The sequence below is a fragment of the Rhinichthys klamathensis genome, unplaced genomic scaffold (genome assembly GCF_029890125.1).
Source record: "Rhinichthys klamathensis goyatoka isolate OS25496 unplaced genomic scaffold, OSU_Roscu_1.1 h1tg000206l_1, whole genome shotgun sequence".
In the NCBI taxonomy this organism is placed as follows: domain Eukaryota; kingdom Metazoa; phylum Chordata; class Actinopteri; order Cypriniformes; family Leuciscidae; genus Rhinichthys; species Rhinichthys klamathensis.
In genome coordinates this window covers 227,098-253,300 of record NW_026606731.1, presented here as the reverse complement: position 1 = coordinate 253,300, position 26,203 = coordinate 227,098, and the positions used below count along the sequence as shown (strand labels likewise).

Below are 26,203 nucleotides of genomic sequence, written 5' to 3'. Positions count from 1 at the left end.
GTAACAAAAATGAAACACACACAAGATATTTTGAAAAATGTCTAGCTTTTTTTTTTTTTTATCAATATATTGTCAAACAGGTCCAGTGTTGTTTTGGACCCCATTGCCTTTCACTCTATGGGCAAAAATCATTCTTCAAAATATCTTCTCTTGTGTTCTCATTTTAATATAGAAGTTAATATAGAAATGTTTCATGAGTGTTAAATAATTAGAGCAGGAAACTTCTAGGGCACATTCATTCATTCTTTAGGCATTAAAAGCACATTTCTTATCACACTAGACCAAAATAAATCAAACACTACAACCTAATTTCCCCATATGCAACACCCCAAGTCCATATATATATAATTTGTTTTCAAATCCATTTCCTATATTAATCATCTTAAATAACAGTATGGATGATTAACGTAGGCATAAGGCAAGATTGTAACAGAATATATCATCCTGTATGGTTAGCAGAAACAGAGTGATGTACTGTATTTGGCAGATTTATCTTGGCAAGATGTTATAAAAACATTCTATGATTAGATTAGTAATTACTATTTAAAGAGATAGTGTTTTCCTCATAAAATAACAATAAATTAAAATACAGGAATTGATGCCAATTCAAGATCAACCTTTTTGTGTTCCGTTCACATTAATGTTCAAGACAGATTTCATTCAAAACACTGATTGTCAATCCCCCTACAAAACAAAAAGGAAAGCAGCAATCTGTACCGGCAGCAAATTACAAAGTGGTTAAAGGGTGCTGGTAGTTTAGTGTTCTCCACAGACAATGTGAAAACTGAGGATATATAGTGTCTTGGAAGCCTCAATTCACAGTTAGGCTAATGTCCAAGCGGTCTGTCATCATAAGTGCTGTATCTTTTAATGTGGATGCGACGCACGCGCTCCCTCAGCTCCACGGCCTCCTCCTCTTCACTGTGTGAGCAACAATTGTTCCGTCTGCGGGTGGCCTCCAACAGGGAGTTATCTGGGACTGGGAGAGTCTCATAAAGCAGGGCATTTAGTGTCTCCTCGTAGATCCGTGCTTCTGGAAACTCAACCTGAGAGCATTACAAGAGTCCTTCTTTGATACATTTGAACAGGCTATGAAAGTGTCTCTGCAAATACCTATTCAAACAGGAGTTACCTTTATCTGCTTCTTCTCAGTAGCATAAACAATGGATGTGCAGCAGACTTCTGCTAGTTTACGCTTCTGTCCGTAAAAGGACCAGCAGCAGATCTCGTCTCCAATGACATCTTTAATGAAGAGTACACGACCGCTGTAGCTCAGGGACAGCTTCTCAAACAACTCGATATTCTTGAGTAGGTTGTCATCCGAGTTGCTTTTGAGGAAGATAAAACCAATCAAAAAGACAAGTATTGACAGTAGAAGCTATGCGAATCTCTCAAAAAGTGAAATCACCTTGAATGTTAAAGGATAAAACACTTGTATTTACCTTGTATAGGAATATTTGTTGTTACCTCGGTTGTAAAGTAGTTTCACAACAGGCTGTAAGCGAAAAAATAATAATGCCAGGAGACTTTTAGACTTTGTAGATGGTCTTGTTTTTATGTGAACAATGAACATAGACACCAAAAGACGGGGAATATTTGCCTCGCAGGATAGACTCACCCTTACGCAGCCTTGTATCAGTCTCTCCTCCTCTTTAGGAGATGTTATGAATGGGATAACACACAGAGCCTTTTCTTCATTATCCTACAAAACAAAACAAACAAGCAAATACATAAGAATATATGAATAAAATAAAAATAGATCAACAAACAAACAAATATCTCAAAAAGACTGTCAAAAATATCTGGGTCTCATTTTAACTAATAAACAAACAAAAAAAATACTTTTTTCTTAATGCATACTACTTTAGAATATATACATATATTTTGCACATTTATTTTTAAACAAGCACCTTTATGGGAATTTTGCCCCAATTCTCACTACCATGAAATCTTAATGAATGACAATACAAATGTGTGGTGGAAATGTGCTCGACTTACATGTCCCAATTTTTTTATTATTATTTTTTTAAACCAATTGCCAATTATTTTCCAGTGTATACAGTAGCGTGAGGCCAACTACTTGATTGTAAATGTGTATCTTTTTTTTTCTTCTTTGTTTTTTTTATGTATTGTGTTTGTTTTATGAATTTGATTTGGGGGCCCCCTCCCAATACGCGAAGTCACCTGTGCTTGACGATTTTTGACACAAATGTCACGCAATAATGATACATTATAAGTGAATACAGTGAGGTTATGTATTAATACAAAATAAATACTTAATAAAAAATAGATGCCTACTTAAAAAAGTTTTAACTTTTACTTTACTCTTTTACTAACTCTTTGAAACTTCTTAAAACAAACGGTCTCAAAACATATAAAATAAATGATTTGCTAAAATAACGACAAAACTGAGAAATCAGAAACATAATAAGAGCAAGGGTTCAACAATGACAATTATTGTTGTTGAAAACTGTAAAAATATTATTATTTCTCAACTGTCTCAATACAGTGTATCAAAATCTTTTTTATTATTATTATTGTAACAGACTTTGTTGGATTGTACACGACAGAATCCAACAAAGTCTATTACTATAATACCAGTAATGATCGCTCGTTGTATGTGTGTATGCAATGTATTTTTCCCCTCGGGGCTTGCCGTAGATAGGAATGGGTCGTGCGCACTTGGTACTTGAGTGTCGCGGGTTTTTGGAGTTAGTGATCTGATGTGTGGTATAATAAAGTGGAGAAGAGTTCAAACTGCTATGTTTATTACTTATTCAAACTGCTACCCTTACACCTAGAAGGTTAAGTTCCCCTGCAGCTATTTTCTCCAACTTAAACCGATACCGTGACAATGCGCAGTTGCGCACGAATTGTCTATGCGCGCGCGAGGTGTCTAGATTATGCGCATGACTTAAACGCTGGCAGACACAGCAGCAGTTCTAGGCAGGTATATTGATCATGAATTTTTTTTTTTTGAAACTCGATTAGGGGGCCCCCTGGTGGCCGCTTCCCCAAGCAGCCGCTTAGTTTGCTTATGCCTCGGGCCGGCCCTGAGTGGCTGTATTCGTGAGCACAAAACAAATTTCCCATCGGGACAATAAAGTATACCTAAACTAACCCTAATTTTTTTGACAGGTTTCATGAGAATAACACAAAAGCAAGAACACACATAATCAAGTGAGTGCACAACTTCCTTTCATTATTCTAAACCAACCTGCAGGGCCTCCTGGCACAAATCTATCAAGCCCTGGATCAGGTAATACTTGGCTTCTGCTAGGAGCTCCATGATACCCTGTCTGCTCTTGGGCAAAGTCACAAATCCATCTCGGAGATAGCTGAGAATCAAACCGAAGTGTTTCCCACAGCGATCTATTAGGATCCAACCTAAAGACAAAATAACAGAGAATTCACTTTAACAACATCAGCACTGAGTCAAGGTTAAAGAGGTCTTATCTCTGCAATGTCTAAATAACTTACCTTCCTTATCAGTGAGCACTTCCTTTTTGCCGCTAAACATGGATCTCAGCAGGGTGTCCTGTCGGGTGAGCACTTGCAGTGTGGAATAGTAAAGATTTCCACCAACATTGAGCTGTACATACTTGTTGCCGGTGACACCGCGGTAGGTGCAAGTGTTAGTCTTGGGGCAGGCCACTGAAGAGACTGACACAATTGGCCCAGTTTGCGGTTGAAGCTGGTGCAGGCAGCTCTCTCCTGACATGTCCCGCTGTAGGTAGATAACCACCCTGCACACAATGGGTCTGATTTCCCCCGCCGTGGTGAATGTTGCTGGGCAGGCTGCTTGTGATGCCAAACCTACATGCTACACATCACCTAAAACAACATGTATACAACTTACATGTAATACAAGACTGCTATGATTTATAAAAAATTTGATATTACGGTTATCGGCTAAGTTAGCTCTAATATTTATTTACAGGTAGTATATTTAAGGCATAACGACAGCAAATAAGAACTTGTACTATAGACATACACACAAATATACACATATGTGTGTGTGCTAATATTTGCTTTATATACACAGTACCGGTCAAAGGTTTGGAAACATTACTTTTTTTTTTAATGTTTTTGAAAAAAAGTCTCTTATGCTCATCAAGCCTCCATTTATTTGATCAAAAATACAGAAAAAAAACAGTAATATTGTGAAATATTATTACAATTTAAAATAACGGATTTCTTTTTGAATATACTTTAAAATATAATTTATTTCTGTGATGCAAAGCTGAATTTTCAGCATCATTACTCCAGACTCCGACCCTTCAGAAATAAGTCCATTATGCTGATTTATTATCAATGTTGGAAACAGTTGTGCTGCTTAATATTAATTATAACCTGTGATACTTTTTTCAGGATTCTTTGATGAATAAAAAGTTAAAAAAAGAACAGCATTTATTTAAAATAGAAATCTTTTGTAACAATATGAACTACCATTCAAAAGTTTGGGGTCAGAATTTTATTTTATTTTATTTTTTTAAATAAATTAATACTTTTATTCAACAATTATGTGTTAAATTGATAAAAAAGTAAAGATTTACATTTGAAATCAATGCTGTTCTTTTTAACTTTTTATTTATCAATGAATCCTGAAAAAAAAGTATCAAAGGTTCCAAAAAAATATTAAGCAGCACATGAGCACAACTGTTTCCAACATTGCTAATAAATCAGGATATTATAATGATTTCTGAAGGATCACGTGACACTGAAGATACACAGAAATAAATCCGTTCAAAGTTTTTTTATTGAATGACAACTTTGCAAAAACAATTACTGTACGATGGAATATACACATTTTTCCTTTTTTTAACAGAACATACCCCACCCTCCCATCCAATTACAAACAAACCTGCAAATCCTACAAGAGATGATATAAATCACAGTCTAAATTGTAGTACATATTAAGGTGAAAAGGGTAAGAATGGGAAAAAAAATACACACCCTAAAATTTTTTTAATAATAATAACAATAATAATTTCAATAAAAAGACCAATAAATAAATAAATAAATAAATAAATGGAATAAAATAAAATAAAAGAGGGGAAGAGAGTAGCTACTCTGATATTGTGGTAGTTGGTTTCACAGAAATAAATCAATTATATTTTCAAGTATATTAAAATAGAAAACCATTATTTTGAATTATAATAATATTTCACAATATTAGTTTTTTTCTGCATTTTTTATCCAATAAATTCAGGCTTGATGAGCATAAAACCTTTAAAAAACACAAAAACATTAAAAACAGTAATGTTTACCCACTTTTGACCGGTACCGAGATTATATATATATATATATATATATATATATATATATATATATATATATATACTAATGTAAATGTATAATAATAATAATAATATATATATATATATATATATATATATATATATATATATATATATATATATATATATATATATATATATATATATATATATTATTATACATTTACATTAGTATATATATATATATATATAATACACTAGCAAAGCCTCATATACTTACGTACACCTTTTCTAGACTTTAGTTAAGTTTAATGCTAAGCGAAAAGTAGTTTAGTTAGTTTAATTCAAAACATTGAAATGTTAAGGCAAGTTTGCCACCATGAAACTTTTCCAATCTAGAAAACTCACCCACTCTGCTGCGGTAACGTTGAGCTATGGGTGGGCGTTGAACTGAACCCGTAGACTTGATTAGTTCGACAGTTTTACTTCGACCATATTTTATAAGGAAAAAAGCAAACAGGTCTATCTGAAAATTTAGAAGAGGAAAACACTTAGTTTTTACTTCAAACTTCAGTAGTAATACAACGGTGTGTTTGTTTTCTTCTTCTTTGAAAGAATAACAGCGACAGGTTAAACCGTGATAGGGATCTACTGCCACCCATTGGCTAGTGCAGGGATTGTCAACCTAATTGCACAATCTTATCTTTCATAATAAATAACAATTACGGGTAATATGATGTTGAACCGAGTTTTCAGTCGATTAGCCTACCTTTATATCCATTTATATGACCTGAAATCATTTTTAATTACGTATAGCACTGGTTTTAACCGTTACAAAACTAGTCTCTCAAGTAATGAAGTACTTTTATTTTGAAATGTACCCATTTCACAGTGACTGTTCTAGATTTGTGGAAATATAGAATGTAAATCTCCATTATTCTAAGACTTCTACATGATAGCCGTTATTCAATATCTATTTTTGTTAATAAAGCAGGCATTGTATTTAATTATGCTATTTGTAGTTTGTGGGAACTTTTAGCCGCTTTTGAGGGTGACAGTGACGACATTCTAAGAACCACCTTCGCGGCGCAGTTCATATGTTCGATTGGCTCTCTCTGCCTGCCAATCACGAAAGACATAACCAATCAAAATCGTTTGTCCTTTCCACTCGTGCTCCGGGTACTAGCTGCATCATATTCAAGATGTCTGCGGTGTCTATGTATCCCATGTGTGTCCGGGCGAGCCGGGGCCTCCTCCGATTGAGGCAGGGGGCCAACGGATCCATAACCCCTGCGGTGCTGGATGTTGTCCGGTCATTCTCTGCTGACACATCTAGTAGTAGTGCCACAGGTGGACTGGCCCAGGCAATACTGCAAGAAAGGCTTCAGCAGCAGAAAAGCCAGGTGAGCGCTATGACCGCCTGACATTCCTACATGACAGGGTATTAGACAGCCAATTATTGCTTTTTGGTAAAATATTTACATTCTTACATATCAATGCTCAGGTGTTGAGTATGTCGATGCACAAACGACCATACATTGTCAAATACTTTGGTCTGGTTAGTAAAGGTTGACAGGTTGAATGAATTCAGACACAGCAGGCAATGTTATGTGTGATAGACCAAGGACATTGGTTACATGTTCACATCATCAGTAGAAATCAATGCAGGTTATAACCTTTAGTCTTAAATACGTACCATTATGAATGGCTGTAAAGGACTATACAAAGAGCTAGATTACATATACTAATTAATTATATGAAGATACTGAGTTTCTGTAAAGCCTGACAGATAAAAAAAAAAATCTGATTTATTTAATTGGTACTGTTAGAAAATAACATCTTAAAAAGGTTGGCATGTGTGTTTTATGATTTGTATCATATTTGATACATCAAAATGTGTGGCTCATATTGTATGATATATGGAGCCCAAACTCGAGGAGGAAAAGACCTCAATTTTACTTACAATTTTACAATTTTACTTTAGACTTAAAAAAGTAAGATGAAGTTCTGATGGCTTGTAATGTAAATCAATGAGATTTGCAACTGTATAGCAGACTACTTGCATAAAATGTACATAAATATCAGCTGCATCTGCCAATAATGTCTCAGAAAAATATTTTAGTTCTTAGTTTTATGATCAAAGCTCTGTAGTTTTTGTTGTGGAGGTGGGGGTGGGGCGTTGTATCATATTGTATCATATTTCCATACTTGCATTTTAACATGATTTTTATGAAGTAAATGTTCATCTTGAAATAGCAACAACATGTAAACGTTATTCTTATGTTTACTTTAGAAAAATCACTAAAGATTTCACAGCAAAAAGACCACGTGTCTGAAGACATGTAGAATATGGTGTGCAACACAGGCTACATGTTTTTTTGATCATGTTGATAATTTAGAGGCCTACATGTCATCATATTTGGTACACAATCATGTACCAAATATGATAATTTAAATTTAGTTTGTTTTTGTTATATCCTTAAATTAAGTGTGGTTTAAAATGACATTTGAATGACTTTCACATTGGAGCTGTATCATGCATGGTCAGGAATCCTCTTTTGACTGTTGAATACAGGTAAGGGCTGAGGGCTGAATGTCTGTCAAAGGACGCTGAGTTTCATTGAGTGACAGTGACAACTGTTCAGAAAAATGTAATTTGTACATATTACAGGAATGATTCAAACTGGCTTTTCAAACTGGCTGCTGTGTAACGTTCCAGGTTGAAGAGTTGGCAGTCTTGTTGAGAAATTGACTTGAATCTCATGGTTTGTAATGTAGGCAGTTATAAAGTGGGATGCTTTTGACACGTCGTTTACAGGACCAGCCTCCTCCAGAGGGTGATGACTCCGCTCACAAGAAAGATGAACAGGGTGAGGACAAGAAACAGAAAGAGAACACGGCATACGCTAAGAAGATGGTCCTTCGGTTAGCAGGAATTATGGGACTTGGAGGCACAGTTGGAATCATATACATATTCGGTGAGTTTGCCTGTTGCTTTCTTATGCTAAGGTTTGGCACTAGAGGATTGGAATTTCATAAGCCTGAAGATTTTATTTCAACATTTTTGATTATTCAAAACTTTTTTGACTGACATGGTTTGGATTATTTTTTATATTATTGGATTATTGTTTGGATTATTCTGGATCATCATGAAGACATTGGGATGGTATTGCTCTTGTAATTTGTATGAATCATCACATATGTGATCAACATATATTTATTTATGATTTTTTTTTTTAAATACTTTTTGTATTGGAAGATTAAGTTGTGGTAATGGCAAAAATGTATTTAACTTGCATATTTATACTTATTACCAGTGTTGGGAGTAACTGCATTAAATACTGCATAGACTATAGAACAATTCTATATAAAACATCAAAATTTAGTGTCTAATGTTAAAATGTATGTTTTTTTAAACATTCTCCCTTTAAATGCTTTGGATAGTTCAAGAATAATTTATGCAATTTTATATATACTTTATTTGAAAGAATTAAGAGCAGTTTTATATCTGCCCTTTTATTGTTCAACTGGTCAAGGTTGATATGGTATTTAGAAAGTAATTAAGAATAACCAATGCAATACTTTTTAAAGAGAGTCATTAGTACAGTAATTACTCTGTTGAAGATCTAATTAGTAGCTTAATTACCTTTTTAGAGTAACGTATCCAACACTGCGTATTACAATTTAACATGTTTTTTGCATGCAAGTTTAATAATAATGTATTGTCTTTGTTTAGATAAAAGAATGAATTGATAAGTGGATAAACATGTGTGTAAAATATTAGACATTTTATTATGTAAATGTAAAAAAAAAGACTTATATGTATCATAAAAAGTTCAAATAAATGTCTAATATATCTATTAGATATTTATTATCTCATTTAATTTAGTTTTAATGTTTTGTTGCTTGCATAAACTCTCAAAGGTTTGAAATCATGTGACTAAAATTATGAGTGTTTCTGGTCTCTAGGTAGCAATTCTGTGGATGAACAAGGAAATAAGGTAAGCATTAACAATCACAAAACCAGGTTTAATAGTTTTTTTTATAGTTTTTTTTTTTTGCCTTTGTTAGTATTAAAGGGTTAGTTCACCCAAAAATTAAGTTTCTCTCATTGATTACTCACTCTCATGTCGTTCTAAACCTGTAAGACCTTCGTTCATCTTCTGAACACACTGAAGTGGTTTTTACCACTTTCAAGTCCCAAAAAGGTAGTAAAGACATCGTTGAAATAGGCCATGTGATTACAGTGGTTAAACCTTAATGTAATGGCGCTTTTCCACTACACAGTACCAGCTCGACTCGGCTCGCCTTTGTTTGGTTTTCCACTGTGTAAAAGCTGTACCTGTACCTGCTTTCGGGTACTTTTTTTTGTATCACCTCCGGCGAGGTTCTGAGCGAGCTGAGGCGATACTAAAATGTGACGTGAAAACAATGCCGACTGCTGATTGGTCAGAGAGAATCGTCACTATTCACTGCGTCATCATTGCACGCGCCAGATGGAGTATCCGGAATAACCCCGCCATTTTTAAATAGTTTGGCCAGAGATACTACTATTATTATGGCAACTCGGAAGAATACGCCGTGGTCAAACGAGGAGGTGCAGACTTTCCTTTGTATAAGATACGTATACTCGCGTATAAGATTACGTCACGGCAGTTTCCTGTGGCGCCGCTATGACGACCGGGTACTATTTGTGGCGGTACTGTCTGCACTCTGCAATGGAAAACGGAGCGAAAAGCGAGTCGAGCTGGTACTGGTAATGGAAAAGCGCCATTAGAGAGCGACGAGAATACTTTGTGTGCCAAAAAAAAAAAGATATTTCTTTAAGGAGTTTGACAAGGAATCAGTGATCAGTGTTTCAACATTTGTTTTGACATCACCCATACATTTTCTATGCACGTTCTAATGAGCTATGAATTTCGCCACCTTTCAAAGAAAGAGAAAAAAGTTAATATCAGATTAGTTGAATTGATTAAGTTAGCAGTCTAAAAGTATCTTAATGGTGTCCCATCGTTTCCTCCATGTTTTTTTTTTTTTCTCGAATATGGTAATTTTAACAAGCTCTAACGCCGTGCTATTTCCCTTGGCACACTTTCTCACCTGTCTCTTTCTATTGAAACTACAATGGCTTCTGGCTTACAGGCAGTTCAATCGGGTGTCGGTGTGAAGATTTTCCCTCTGTAGGGCACACTTCTCATAGTGCTGTGAATTTCCTTTATTCTGGGAGCAGACTTCTAGCACCTCTCGAGGTGGCCCACTTCAAACAACTCGCTTTACAAAGCCAGTCTCGAAGAAGACTCTATGAAATGTGTTTTGCTTGTTGGTGTTGCGTTTTTTACCTCTCTCTCCCCTGTGTGGAAGACCTGTGCTACTGTAATTGGAGCTTGACTTTGATTTTGTGACAAGGACCAATATTTTGTATTTTTGATGTTCCTTTTGCATTTAGTAGGTAATGCTCAAGAGATACTTTCTATAACTTCAGTGCCATATTTCCAATGTCATAGTGAACTACTACCATTATATAAATGTGACTGAGTGATCGCAATGTCTTAAAGGGATTGTTCACCCCAAATTCTGTCATTTACTTACCGTCATGTTGATTCAAACTTGTATGATTTTATTTCTTCTGTGGAACACAAATAGAGATTTTGGGTGAACTATCTTTTTAAGGTGTATTAGGCCTTAGAGCTCGTAAATGAGCATTAATGCCTGTTTGGCTTCTTAAAGATCAAATTAGCATGGTTACTTTAATGTTTCTGGAAGCCACCCACTGTTTCCCACCTTCAAAAGGGCACACTTCACAAGTAGATGCCAAATGCACCTAGTCTGGAGGCATGTGCCAGAGGTACGAGGTGTGTATTAACTTTAAAGAGCACACCTCCACCGTTGTTAGACATCCTGTTTTGTTACCTGCTTAATTAGAGCCCACTTGTAAGGGCACACTTCACAGGTCAGTGTGACCTCACATGAGTTCAGAGGGCCATTGGTGCCTGATCACACAGCTCATCCGTTAGATTGGATGGGCTTTACTGTTCTCAGCTCTTGTGATCTTATTGTGAGCACGAGACCTTTGTCCTGTTCCCGTACTGTAAAAAAAAATTCCGTCTCAGGGACTGGCTTTATGATCGGTCTCGCACGCTTCTGTCTTCTTGCCCTTATTGTAAATCAGAAGAACAATATTAAGAAACTTTTATAGCAGAAACAATTGTACATTTATATATACCACAGTTTAAAATTTTGGGGTCGGTAAGTCTCATGGGCTCACCAAGGCTGCAATTATTTGATCGAAAATACTATGGGGTGGGCAACGTGACCAAAATCTTAGTTCACCATACAAAACTTTTTTCACGATAACGATATATATATCACAATATAGTTATTTTTTTGTGACTAAATTAAGAACAAAGAAGCAAATTACAAACCATAGGACAACTACAATAGAACAAAGAAATTAAATTGAAGTTAAATTAATTTAATTAAAGTTTTATTTTATTTTATTATTGTTTTTTTTTTTAATAAATATTATTGTCATTAGGTACAGTAGTTATATCTAACATGAAGTAAGAAATACTACGGAAACTGAATAATCAAATGTAAAAATAACATTGCATTGTTGACTTTCTCTTCAGTCATAACCGACTGTGTTTAAGTAGATAAATACTCCACACGATGGGCATTTTGACACAGTTGTGTGTGTGTTTTACCATTCAAGCTTCATAAGTTGTGAAAGAGAACTGAATTTGGGATCGCATGGTGTCTGGAGAGGCGTCTTTTTGTGCGCTTGCTTTGGATGCGTCAGTCAGCGTTAGTTTTTCACGGCTTATTGTACTTAACTCTTAAGCATGTCCCACTCTTTATTCCTCATTCATTCAGGTTTCTTTATCAGCCTAAAGTGTCAAGAACTTTAAATAGTGCTGTGCTATGTGGATATATTTACAAACCGCAATCTATCTAGCGATAAGACACTTTACATCATCATGATGATAAATATCATCACACCACCCAGCCCTAAAAAAATGCTCAATAAATACTTATTATTTTTTTTTTAAATCTTATTATTATCAATGTTGAAAACGGTTGTGCTGCTTTATATTTTTGTGTAACCCGTGATACAGGATTATTTGATGAATTGAAAGTTCAAAAGAATGGCATTTATTTAAAAAATAAAATAATTTTTTTTGTAATATTATAAGTCTTTACTGTCACTTTAATATCTTTAATATAGCCTATTTAATATCTATCTTGGTTTAATAAAATTAATTAAAAAAAATTCTGAGCTTTATATATAATTATATGCCTTAGTTTGATCATTCTTTCTGATAGCAAATTATGATTTACACAAAATGGACTATAAAATTGTTTTGCTTAGACGAATTATGAGCAACATCATTTAGATTTTTTAAAATTTAGTGTTGATATTAGTTAGTAAAACTTTAAGATATTTTATATTTTGTTAATTTGTTAAAATCCCCCTGTAGTAGTCAATACTTTTATCCCTTAAAATATCTTTGATCACCAAAATGACATATTTAAACGTTTTTTCCTGTGAAAAATAAAATAGCTTGAATGTAACTCCACACCTTGCTTCATTTAATATACGTGGTTCTATGAATATGCAAATTAGCCCCGCCTCCACTCACTCACTCCAGCTCAGAGATGCACTCGGTCAACTTACTGTAGTAAACGCTGCACAATGGTATCGCTCTTTACAATGTCGGACATAACGGTAATTAATATGATTAGCCTTTTGCTTGACTATGTTGTCAAACAGCTAATAATGTGTTGCTAATGTTACACAAACCATGTTCCCGTTCGCCAGCTCAGTCAGCCTTCTAAAAATCAGCATCCTTAGAAATGCTTTGAACATCATAGAATGTCAGTGGAGAAAAGCATATAGTTCATCATAACAACATAATATACATCATATACATAATTTACCCGCTATATTGCTACAAATTACCTTTCATGTAGTGTGTAACATAGCTCTAAGTGAATGAAAACATCCTGCAAAGTTTTAAATCTGAAAGTGCACTGTATATAAAGTTATTGCCTTTCAAAAGTAAGAGTCGACTCTTGAGTCAATGAAATTAATTGTTTTTCAAACGAGTCATTAGTGTTGCTTTCGTCAACGAAAATTATGACTAAATATCGTCATCAACGAACCTTTATCACGTGACGAAAACGAGACGAGACGCAACGTAAATGCTGGTCATGTGACGATGACTATAATTAAATGTATAATGCAATATTGTTGACGAATAAAAACGAGACTAAATGTGGTTTACAAAATAAAAACTATGCTAAAATGTCTCTTCATTTTCGTTGACCAAAACGAGGCGAAATGTTATTTAACGTTATTTCGTCTCGTTTACTTGCATTATTATTATGCAGCATTTCTGTTTCCTGTGTCACTTCAGGGGCTGCATCAGATCGCACTGCGCAGACGCAGGCGACTTCACATCCTCAAGCCCCACTCGCGGCATTATTTAGAAGATGCAGCTGCGTGAGTTACGGCTGTTTCCCACATAGGGCCTACTCCTCGTGTAGTGCGTATGCGGTGTGTATGCAGGAGCAGCACGAGCTATTGTGCTTTCACATGTGCTCCGTTTGCAGTGCGCAACTGATCTACGGCTGTACCACAATCACAACATTTATTCTCTATTTTTTATTTCAAATCAATATTTTTAGCCTGCATCCATTATGTCGTGTTGTTGAGGTACTGTGTAGATCTCTGCTCTGCTGTTACGCACCGCTCCTGGAGCGCATTGCCGGACCGCATCCGCGTGCGGTGTGAGCGCCTCTAACCATAGGCTCTACATGGCCATGGGTGCGGGAAAAAATACGCACCACATACGCACTGCAAACGGAGTATGTGTGAAACAGGCGTTAGCATAAACGACAACAAACAAAGTTAAGTCTGACACAGAGAAAGGGATTCGTCTTTGGGAGAAAAAGAAGAAATGACATTTGGAAAAACTTTCATTTCATCGTGTGTAGGCTACTTCTAACATATTTGGTTGGTAAAATAAATTTGTAAAATCAAATCAGAGCGTCTTCCGTGTCTGGAATGGATGTATTCTTGAGTCTATAAGGTAACAATAATATAATAAGATAACTATAAGAAGATAAGATTGTTTGAAATGGGTTTGGCTAAAAGAAAATTTTGGTTTCATCTATACTACTAGGTACTTATACTATATTGACTGGGTTAAATAGAATTGCATTACTAAAATGAGACTAAAATACAATTTTCATTGACTAAAACTAGACTATGTCTTTCGTCGACTAAAATGTCATCAGTTTTCGTCGACTAAAACTAGACTAGACTAAAAAGAGTATGAACGTGACTAAAACTAATAAAAACTGAAATTAAAACAGGCTGCCAAAACCAACACTACGAGTCATAAACCGTTTCGTTGTGACGTCAAGACGAAACATTAGCATATTGCCCGTCCAGTTATTGCGCGCGCAGACAGACACCAGGGAAAACTTGAACCTCAACCCGGCAGCTGATACATGTGGATGCTCATGTCGAGAAGACACTGTGCTCTACATGTGAAGGTAGGCTAAAGACAGTTTTTTTTTTCACTGCTCAAGGATGAGCATGTGAAGAATCAGTGGTTAAAATGAATCTATACCACAGCAGTATAATCCTAAACTTTTGCTATGTTCCATTTATTTTGCTGACGACTGCTTCTCAAATCTCGGGAGTGAAATGCAGAATTCGCAAACCGCTTGCTCTTGAAAGATGGTGTTCAAAATACTTAGTTTTGAGTTAGATATTGTGTAGGTCTCCTGCTAACTGGCTAACTCATGTTATCACTGTCTTACTGAAATACTTCTGCTAAGGCTATGGGCCACTATTACCTAAAACTGTGTCTATTAATGGAGATTATCTGTCCTTCTCACTACTTTGAGGAAAGATTAAAAGCATGGTGCAATATTTGTTTTACCATCTTTGTTACATCAGTCATTCATGCTAGAGCTCGGCTGATGTATACATTGCATACATGCACTGTTATTGATACAGTTTCCAAGTGTTCACCACGATATATTAGAAAAATACTCGGTAAATAAATAAGTACAAGTAAAATAATCGGTTTGCTGGTGGACATGCACTTGTTAATGCTGATGGTAAGGAATTAGTTGCAAAATCTCGTAATGTACCTCAAACTGAGTAGCGTATCACTGAGAAACGTCCTGCTCGAGTCGTCCTTGCGATGGAGGTTTGGGTTTAATGAATAGTTCTTCCAATGTTTCATCTTCGGACTCGTGCTCGCATTGAAATGGTACAATCGACGTCATTGTTCGTTAGTCTGTTTAGTTTACGGTGTAGGAAGCCTCAGGACAGCTGATGTTGTTATGGCAATGGGTGTTTTTGTTTTCGAGGCGCTGTATGCGGTAAACCAATCACAACAGACTGAGCTGTCTGGCCAATCAGAGCAGAGTAGCTTGCGGAAAGGAGGGATTTAGAGAGTTTGATTCATCTGACGAGTCGTTTGAGAATCATTGTAAATGTGGTGATGTGCAAATGTATATTATGAGGAAATAAAACAGTTTTTTGATCTTTGATGCATGTAAACCTGTTGTAGGAGACTCCAAAACAACATTAGGAAACTTTAAAATAGCATAATAGGGGCACTTTAATATCAACAGAAAAATATACCAGGATAACATGGCTTCACTTGAGACTCCCTTGCTTCACGGCATAGTAATGATATGCTAAAGCCCGCCGGCACGTTGATTTGATTGGTTACAAGGTAGTTTGTGGTGTAAGAAACAGCAGCGATTTCAAACCGTGTTTTTGAGACTGTCTTTGGTTCACTGACTGGAGTTGTAAGGAGAAAATACTCAGCAATGGTGTTGACTTATGAGTTTGCACATGGTTTGTCTTAAAGCATATTAAAAACACCACATAGGCATATAAACAACATTAAAAACTAGATTTTCACCACAGGGGGACTTTAACATTGGTTAATGTATTATCATGAACTAATAATGAACAACAGTTTTTTTTTCATCACAGCATTAATCTAGGTTAATTTCAGTTTATATACTATTTCTATCATATACACTATACTATCATTTCTGGTTAATGTTCGTTAAACATAATACATTCATGTTAATTTATAGAATTTATTTTAAGATTTTAAAATGAATTAGCATATGCAGTTTAACATTACAATTTATTATAGGTTAATGTTAATTAATACTGTAGTGTTCATTGTTAGTTCATGATACCTGGATGCATTAAAGAACAAGTTATCAGAGAGGAAGTCACAATTAAACACTTTGTTGTTAATTTAAAAAAAGACCAAAATATCAGCCTGTTTTTACAGTCTTAATTTTAACTATCATGTAAGGAACTTAACTGTGTTTAGTTACCACTACTCAAAGTAGTAGTGGTAGTAATAAAATAAAACAGATAGATGGCAAATACACTCCTGTGAAAATCTAAATGCAATAAATGCTTAATTTAAGCAAATTAAAAAGTTACTCTCTTTGGTGAACCACAAGTATGATTAAGGGTGTATTCACACCAGGAAAGTCCGATAGTTCACTTGCTTTGGTCCGGACCAAATAAAAAAAATTTTTTTTTTTTTTTTTGGTACGGTTCGCTTTCACACTGCTCTTTTTGCAATGAACCAAAATTTGTAAACAAAACCACACGTGTGCTAAGGTCGTCCATTCATTGGACAAGGATTCTCAAGTAGGGAAATCAGGAAGTGCAAAAAAGGCTCAGCATGGAGATATTTCGTACTGCAATATTTGTTATTTTACTAATTTTGTGTTATTCTGTACAAACGCAATATGAATAAACTGCGCAGAAGACGGATAAGGTATAAAGTTTTCATTCATAGAGAGGGGCTATGTTCACACATTCAAATAATGAGATTCTTATTGTATATACTGCTAACAAGTGCTGTCAATGTTAACGCTTGCGATTAAGTTTGTCCAGTTTAACGCAGCATCATTCTTGTATTGTAACTATCGTTACATTATATGAACTGCAAAAGCTTTTTTTGCATCTATGCGCGATTAGACTATAGAGAACGCTCTGTATGTGAATGTCCTGGTGCACACACTCATTTATTCATTCCATTCCAATGATGCACACACGACGCGCAGAAAGACGCGCAACAGTATCGTGTGGCCAGACAGCGTGCCGGAATGGAATTCTCTTTCGCACTTGAACAACAATAACACAAACCATTATGCCAAAATCTCCGACTACGGAAGCCTGTTAACTCAAAGTGCTTTCTTGCAATTGGGTCGGTTCATGTTCACACCGTAAACGAACCATACCAGAGTTCGTTTGGAACCGTACCGAGACCACCTCTTCAGCTGGGTCTCGGTTCGGTAGTTTGGTCCGCACCCGAGTTCGATTGCTGTATTCACACCAAAAGGTCCGCACCAAGGGGGGAAACGAACTACAGTTCGATTCAATCAAACCAAACAAGGCAGGTGTGAATACACCCTAAATTTCATTGTCACAAGAGGACTATAATTTTGCACCAAATCTAGTTGAGACTACTGTGATCTTTAAAATCTCGGTCTTCTATCTACATTCACTTTGTGACCCCAGATAGTTTTTTTTTAAATTAAGCTATTCCTAGAAATGTATGACTGCCACTTCATTTGGTACAAAGTCAGTGGTGTTTATATAGAAGAAAGTTAAGTCATGACTCCTAAGTCATGGTAGTATGTTTTCATAGCTAGTTTGGTTACTGCAATGCAAAGTAGATTGGCTGAAGGATCAAATGGTATTAAATGTAATTACTTCTATTATTAAAACTATATTTGTAGACACCTTATTGGTCTTGATCTTGGAAAATGTTGATTTCTGAAGGATTGCCAGCTCTCCTAACTGTGGGATTTAGACACCACATGTTTAGGTGTTCATTATCAGACCTCTATGGTTTAGGGTCCGCTGCGCAGACACACTTCTCACAGCACTCGGGGTTAAATCATGGGTGTCACCTCATTGCTGCTTGCCCTATAAACCACACACTTTTCAAGCTCTCTTTAAACTGTGGCATGTGCTGGGCTAAGGTGTGTGCATGGGAAAATCTTGTTCGCTGGTGCCACCTCTCCTGCTCTGCTTCCTTCACTTTTTTCAAAGGGCACACTTTAACATATGTTTGCAACCACATAGGAGACAAATGTGAAGTGTGCCAGATCTTTGCTTGTAAAAATTGTCACCTCTGTCCACTCCAATTGGATGTCAATTGTGTGACAGTGTGGGACTGGGAACATCGCTCTCTTCCCATGGACAGGTTTTTTTTTTTTTTTTTTTTTTTTTGCCAGGTGGACATTTAAAAACCATGTACCTTTAAATTTAGGGCAGAAAATTATTTGTTTGATACCATTTTATTTTCAAATTCCTTTGAATTTGCAAACACTTTTTCCTTTTCAAACTCAACACTTTTTACAAGCAATCTGTTTTATTGACAGAAAACAACTTAGACTAAAATTTTAATCTTGAATTTTTAGAATCAATATCAGTATTAATTAAAAATGAGAAATAGATATTGTCAACTCAGCCTTAGCGTCCACACAGCTGTCATGTTATCAAGCTTATCCAAAATTTGCGCAAAATAGACTGACAGTCAAAATGCGTCATCGGAGCAACGCTACATAAATGTCACTGTTTTGTTCTAAATCCATTTTGACCGAAATTTGTTGTTTGAAATTCCGCCGGTCCTGGTTAGAGATGCACCGATTGCAAATAAAAATTGGAAATCGGAATCGGCCAAGAAAATTGTAAGTGTGACCTGCCAATACCGATGTATTCCGATTTTCTTTCAAAGAATTATAATGGACAGCATATACAAACAAAAATCTACTTTTCTTCAATACAAAATTTAGTAAAAAGTAAAAAGACAAATAAAATAAGAACAAATAAACAATTTTCAAACAACAGCGCAAATAAATGCAATGGAATAAAGAGAGATGAAATAAACACGGCTTTAAGTTTTTCAGGTGGGTATACAGTATATTCAGGTAAGAAATACTACAAAAAAAGTGCTTAATCAAATGTAAAATAACACTGGATAGTCTTCATTGTAAAAATCAAATACAGATTATTGCTTACAATTAACAAGCATTATCTTTTTCAACTAATTAGGTTCCAAAACTGACTGTGTAACTGAATACTCGCCAAGACTGGCATTTTGACATCATTTTGTGTGTATTTGACCTTTTAAGCGCAGTAAGCCGCTCATTTTGGTACTTGTGACTCACAAGCTGCTTGAGACTGAGGCGGCTTGTGCGCTGCACTTATATAGATCAGTGGTGTGCGCGCTTTTGGTGTGAGTCCGAAACCTGCGGGAATTAGTAAAATTATGCACAATACAAGCACTATTTAGAGTGAGAGAGTGAGAGAGAGAGGCGGGTGTGTGTCATTTGCCGTCAGAGAGAAGAGAGCGAGAACGTGCAGCTGACGTTATTGCCTGTGCCACTGGAAACAAAACAGACCGGCTCAGAGTCGGAAAGACGCGAGACTGACCGGTCGGTTACCGGTCCGGGCCGATCATGGGGAAAATTGACCGATTCCGGTCCCTGGCCGGTCGATCGGTGCATCTCTAGTCCTGGTCATATGCTTCTGACATCAGCAGTCATTTTAAAATAGTACAGTAGTTTCCAGCCTCTCAAAAGGTTTTAGATGATCTATCCCTTTAAGTGGTTAACCTTCACATCAGGTTGCTATGTGTAAAGTTGGGATGCACCGATACTGGTATTGGAATTGGGTCTGGTACTGGGCTTGTGTACTGGTACTCCTAAAATGCTCCAATACCAAAAACCAATACCACACAGTGTGTGTGTACAGTGTTTGTGTCCAGACAAAGAAACATGACAACAGAACAAACAGAGATATGGAGACATCAGAGATTAAAGATGTCTATGAAGTAAATATATCTAATCTGGGATGCACCGAGATGAACATTCTGGAGATGAAGGTCAGGAGAGAGAGAAAGCACTTCTCAGCACATAAGCACACTAAATCGTACATGTAAGTAAACATGACAACTGTTACATGATTTACGTATAATGAGCGGTTCCCGTGTATTATCACAGGAAAACATCATGTGAGTATTGTGCCGCTGCAATGGAGCAGCTCTAAAGGTGCAATGTGCCATTAAATTATAGATTGAATACGATGGACACTAAAAAAAAAAAGTTGCTGCCTTATTTCTAAGTACAATCAACTTGAATGTTTAAGTCATTTCAACTTAAATTACATTAAACAGACTTAAAAATGAGCTGAATCTTGTATAACTTAAAAAGTTGACAATTGCTTAACTTATTTTGATCAGTTAAAGCAATATAAAAACATGTTGCCATAACTTATTGATCATATACTTTTTTAGTAGAATGAACAGTGAAAAGTAATAGAAGCTTGTACAATACATGTTAACAGTCATAATTAAACATGAAAATCACTATTTGCTAAATGAAGTAAGCCAACTAATATGATTCATATACTGGTTTCTCTACCCAATATATATTTTTATAAATTACAATTGCAATCACTCAGTAATCTGCGATTACCAAAAATAAAATTAGTGGTATAGGACTCATTCTAGAGGAAGTGGTATCAGTGCATCCCTAGTAAAAAGGCTTGAGGTGTTTCCTCGGGAAGATTGCTACCTCTAAGCTTGTGTTCCTGTAGCCTGTGAATCACTCTGAATGGGCACACTTCGCAGGCAGTTGAGATGTCATGAGACTTGTGAATGGAGTGTGCCTGGCCTTTCAAAGATGAGTCACGCGTCTCATGCACAAGACACAGAGCGAGACTTCACTCATTAGCCTTCTCGACAGAAGGTCTTGTCACACTGCCAGAGTGTTTTCGCACCTCAGTCATTTAGTTGTCGAAAGGTCTCAAAAGAACATTCAACCAGTTTAACCTGTAACAGGAAAGTGTTTGGGAAAGAACGCTGTAAGTGCATTTTGTCATCACCCACTGTTTCACATTCGACAATAGCACACATTCTACTTGATTTATGTGTTTACAAGAAAAGTGCTTGGCTGTTATCATTTCCTGCAAGCAGGAACAGTTTTTACGTTACAGTTTAGCTCAAGGACTATTTTGAAAGGAGGAACCTTCACCAAAGCATAGCCTTCAAACAGACTGTTTATACAGCATTTGTCCTGCGAATTAAACCTTTGAATGATGTCCTACAGAAACAAGTGACTTGAAGGACAGACTTAGCACAATGTGGTAATGTTTGCGGCCGACACTTCTTTGGTATATTGACCCTTTTGGACTGGTGGTCTCCTAACAGGGCACACTTCACATGTAGTTGAGGCCTTTTTGGAGATGTGTGTGGAGTGTGCCAGGCTTTTGGGTGCCATTTTTCACAACCCAAGGTCTTAATTGAAGGGCACTTAAGCGAAGTGACGGCGTGAGACCAAAGGCTGAATCCTCTTCTCACAGAACAAAATCGAGTCTTTATTGGTTCATAATATAATGGCTACAGTGGCTGTTGAAGTTTGTTTCTGGGCTTCAGCATGTGAAGCATTAGCGCATTTCCTCCAAAGATCTCAACTCAAATATTCTTCAGGGCTGATTATAAAAATGTACAAATTTCACATACTCTACTGTTCAGAAGTTTGGGGTCGGTAGGTTTTTTTGTTAGTGAAAAAAACACTTATGCTCACCAACTTGTGATACTGTGAAATATTTATTGCAATTTATAATAACTGTTTTCTATTTGCATGTATTTCAAAATGTAATTTATTCTTTTGAATGGTAGTGTATGTTCACCTGGAATAATAATTTATGTTGAACAGCAGTGTGTTTGTGGGTAGATAAGAGTACAGTGTAGTTACACAGCTTTCATCTTCAGCGGTTGTGTTTTTTTTATGATAAAAATTCATAGCTCAGTCATAGCAAATAAATACAAAAACAGATTTGGTCTGTTTTTGCTTGCATGCTCACTTGGCATTGACAAGTTGGCACTTGCATATGCTGCCCAGAGTCCTGTGTGTTAGTTCCATAACTCTATATTATCCATATGGCTATAATAATATAATCGGCAATCTCTCTCATTGTATTATCGGGCTTCTTTATCTTTTTATAATTTAGCCAAAAGTTTTTTTTTAAATTCCCCTTCTTCTGTGGAACACAAGAGGATATTTTGAAGCATGTTGAGAACCAATAGTTCTGTCCGTACAATGCTGTCCATTGTATGGACAAAACAACACTGAGACGTTTCTCAAAATATTTTTTTTTTGTTTTACAAAAAAAAGTCATACATGTTTGAAATGACATGGTGAGCAAATGATGACAGAATTCAAATTTTTGGGTGAAGTTTCCCTTTAACAAATCAGATAAATCAGGCAGTGTTCCTTGTTTTCTTCAAATCTGACAAAGTGCAAAAATATAGTTCACCAGCAGGAGGCAGGTGTATATTCTTCATTCTCAACAAGGTGTTGATGCTTTTCTTAACTTTTCTTTAACTCTTACAATTGTTATTGAGTGACTTTTGTCTGTGATAAACCAGAAAGTTGGAGCTTGAGTATTCATTTTTCCCCTTCAACCCAAAATACCACTTAGCCCTTAACAAACCTTAGTCTGTGTGCTGTTTTGTCCAGTGGAGGGCGCCAAAACGATTCCAGTACAATGAATGATTGCAGTAGTAGGAGAATGACAGTGGTTTTAAACAGGCCCTCTGCCCCCTGTTGTGCTGTGAGGGGTCCCAAAAGGCAGCATGTGGTGATCCTGGATCCCAAGTGGGCCAGAACATGCTGACAGATGCAGCTGAATATTCATTGGTTTGGTGCTTATTGGTGAACTGGTGTATTGTTATTAAAAGACCAATATATAATTTATTTATTTTTACAATAATGTCTAACAGTTCTATGCCAAAAAAGGTATTTATTCTAAGCACGCACTGCGGGTTTGTCGTCTGCCACTTTAAATGCTCGAGCTCTTTAAAGCAGGATGGATTCTGAGTGTGTGTGTGTGTGTGTGTGTGTGAGAAACATTTCCTTATGGTTCTTTGGAATTCAGGAAACATAACAAAGAATTACACTATTTTTACATGGTGTCTGAAGGTTTCCATTCATTTAACCCTGTCAGTCTAAAAGACTCAAGGCAGTTTTTTCAAACTTTTACCGGTAATTTGGTGTGGGTGTCATGCTATTGTCTCTTTCTAGTTTGTATAAAGGCACTTGGTTGAACTCTCCTCATACCCACGTGGTACAAACACAACTTGAAATACCAGTGTGCACGAAAAACATGTCTGCTTGTATCTTAACTCTCTATTTTTCTTTTTCAGATTCCAGATGAGTTTGATAACGGTAAGTCTTCCCCTTATCTAAACACATTTTTAAACGATTTGGACACGTTCCAACTAGGCTTTTTTAAATAACCGTAAATTATCTATATATTAGCCTAAGCTTGGGCCTGTTGTGGTGGGCATTTTATTCCTACACGCAGTAATCTAATGTCTTACAGATGTTCACCAAACTGATAAGACTAAGAATTTAGTTTCACTTTGTTTAAAGGCTGTGAAAGGCATAGCTTAAAGCTCAGGAGGAAGTTAACATGACAGAAAAGTAGAGAACTCCATTATTTGTAGACCTTTGGTCTACAAGCGTGAAATGCTGTTATTCCCCGTTCTTTTGAATGCAGAGTATTGTTGTTCGTTCCCTTGTGCGGTCCTTTTTAGCAGATGAGGACCCTTCTGGCCTGCTTGTTGTGTGTTTGTTCACCTGTCAGGTTAGCAAGGCTCATGATGGATTTCTGGTGCCATGCAGCACTCTTTACCCAGTGCCAGCGGGTTTTTAACCCACTTCACAGCCAAATGTTTCATGGGACCGAATGTCTGCACATGACCCCTGCAAGCCTGATTGGCCCTTAACCAGTGGTCTGTGGCAAATGTGCCATTCACATTGGCAATTGTTTCATTGCTTTCATTCATGCTGCATTGACTCTTAATTGCGGGTTGTTGAATTATGAGGCTTGTGCCTCTTTTTTGTCAGTTTTAAAGGGTAAGTTTACAGAAAAATAGAAAATCAGTCACCATTTTGTAACCTTTTTGTCATTTCAAACCTGTATGACTTAGTTTCATCCATGTAACACACATTGATTTTTAAAAAAAAGAATATCATGACTGTTTTTTGTTTTTACATAAAATTTATTTTGACATCATTATTTTGGAGCTTGAAAACTGATTTTAGCCTCTGATTTGAACGCTCTGTTTGAAGGGGGCGTGTCTGCTGTGGGATTCAGTGTAGCCAGCCACTGCTGTGATTGGCTGACATGCTTGCATATGAAATAGCTACGTATTACATGTGAAACTCTCTCGAATACTTTTACTACAGCTATTATAGGTTTTTACTATTACAGCTATCGAGATTAACGAATCGTGAGAAGTTTTTTAAGTATTTAGATCTATTCCCATCACATAAAATGTTGCCATGATGAGCATTGAGCAGCAGATGACAGTCTGTTGATCGCGAGAATGAAGATCTTATCATTGTAACGCTGTTTCTGCACTCTCTCTAATGCTTTCACCAATGCAAACACGATGATGTACTGTGAGAGCTTCGTTGTAGAGTGTAACGTGCGTCATTGATTTCATAATGAGTTGTCCTGATAAACTCGCGCTGTGTGGAAAGATTGTTCTTTGATCGCTTTCTGTATAATTTGTTAACAATTTAAATAAGATTATTTTCATCCTACTAAAAGAAACGATGTGAAGTTGATATTTTAGTCACTGGCTTGACTTATGCATAAACAGTATTGAACGATTTTGAGAGAAAGAAAACCTGTCTGAACTTGAACAATTAGGCTACACATCAGAAATTGTTGCTTGGTGGCTCGATCGATTTATTTTCAGACGTTCATCGAGGCCAGCTCTGTATTGGCCCAAGTTGAGGAAACAGTCGTCGGTGAAATGTTTGGACCATACAAAACTTTGGGAAGTTGTGTCGGCGCATTTCCAGAGAAAATAAAATGAACCCATTGTTTCTTCAGAGGCTCGGATAAAGGAACTAAAAAATACTTTTGGCAGGGCTCGACATAAGCAATGGCCCGATGGCCCGGGGCCAGTAAAAGAGTATGTCGGGCTAGTTGATTGGCCAGTCACTGGCCCTCAGCAAAACAAACAGCAAACGGCATATACAGTGGCGCGAAGAGTGTCAATGTTACTTCAGGTTATTTATAACGTGTTAAAATGTCAAAGAACTATGAGGCTGATACGAGAAAGAGGACATTCCTAGGGCTGGGCGGTAAATCGAGTTTGTAGGCTACAGTATATCGATTTTTTTTTTTAAACGATATGGAATGAGGCAATACCGTTTCGATACAGTAGTTTGATACGAGCACATCTGAAAAATAGCGGAGGTCGCAGTGTGAGCTCCTACAGTGAAAGAACCTAGTACAATTTGTCCTAAACATGACACAAGCTTATACTGGTAATATATAGTTAACAAGTTTAAAGTAGCTTGCCCTGTCAGATGCTCTGACAGATACTGTTGCTGACTGAGAGAGATAAATACTTGCGCAGTTTAATGCGTTTGAGACGTGGTGCTTTCCTCAGTGCTTAACTTACATTTCACAGGTATATTCTCCATCTGTAAATGTTAGAAAGTCAAACAAATATGTCCATTTCACTGTCAGGAGAGGACGAGCTTCTGCAAGTGAATCTCCGCTAAAATTCAAGCTCCCGTGAATGAGCGCCGCCGCGAGCACGCGCGCCAAACAGACGAGCACAATAGAAGAGTAGCGCAATAATTCTGACTAAAATATACATATTGCTAAAATATTTGTTGTTGGAGACAATAAATGTGCCAAATGTGGAATTTTAAACCTACAAGTATGTTTTTATGAAAGTGAGCATTATAATGGGGTAATCAAATGCAGGCTAATATAATTAGTTTGTGCTTTTGTTTTTATTTTCATTTTTAGTTTAGCCTTAGTCATTTTAAAAACAAAAGCATTATTTTTGCTT

At 36.4% G+C, this 26,203-nt stretch overlaps 3 protein-coding genes across 3 annotated transcripts in view; 2 read left to right on the top strand and 1 right to left on the bottom strand.

Annotated features, from left to right (window-relative positions):
* Positions 1-26,203, top strand: part of tpst1 (tyrosylprotein sulfotransferase 1) — a 361,312-nt gene that overhangs the window by 119,174 nt on the left and 215,935 nt on the right. The window lies entirely within an intron of this gene.
* On the bottom strand, positions 222-5,825 carry tnfaip1 (tumor necrosis factor, alpha-induced protein 1 (endothelial)). Its single transcript, XM_056263313.1, has 7 exons — positions 5,649-5,825; positions 3,481-3,834; positions 3,218-3,387; positions 1,619-1,702; positions 1,443-1,495; positions 1,133-1,328; positions 222-1,046 (listed from the first exon to the last, which is right to left on the bottom strand). The coding sequence occupies exons 2-7, from the start codon at positions 3,719-3,721 to the stop codon at positions 828-830; spliced, it is 963 nt and encodes a 320-aa protein (XP_056119288.1). The 5' UTR covers positions 3,722-3,834; positions 5,649-5,825; the 3' UTR covers positions 222-827.
* The window catches only part of timm50 (translocase of inner mitochondrial membrane 50 homolog (S. cerevisiae)), a 40,116-nt gene continuing 20,326 nt past the window's right edge, over positions 6,414-26,203 (top strand). Inside the window, exons 1-4 of the mRNA XM_056263306.1 lie at positions 6,414-6,643; positions 8,059-8,218; positions 9,210-9,241; positions 23,525-23,546. Of these exons, the coding sequence (XP_056119281.1) occupies positions 6,443-6,643; positions 8,059-8,218; positions 9,210-9,241; positions 23,525-23,546 (415 nt within the window). The 5' untranslated portion in view covers positions 6,414-6,442. The remainder of the gene's footprint in view (positions 6,644-8,058; positions 8,219-9,209; positions 9,242-23,524; positions 23,547-26,203) is intronic.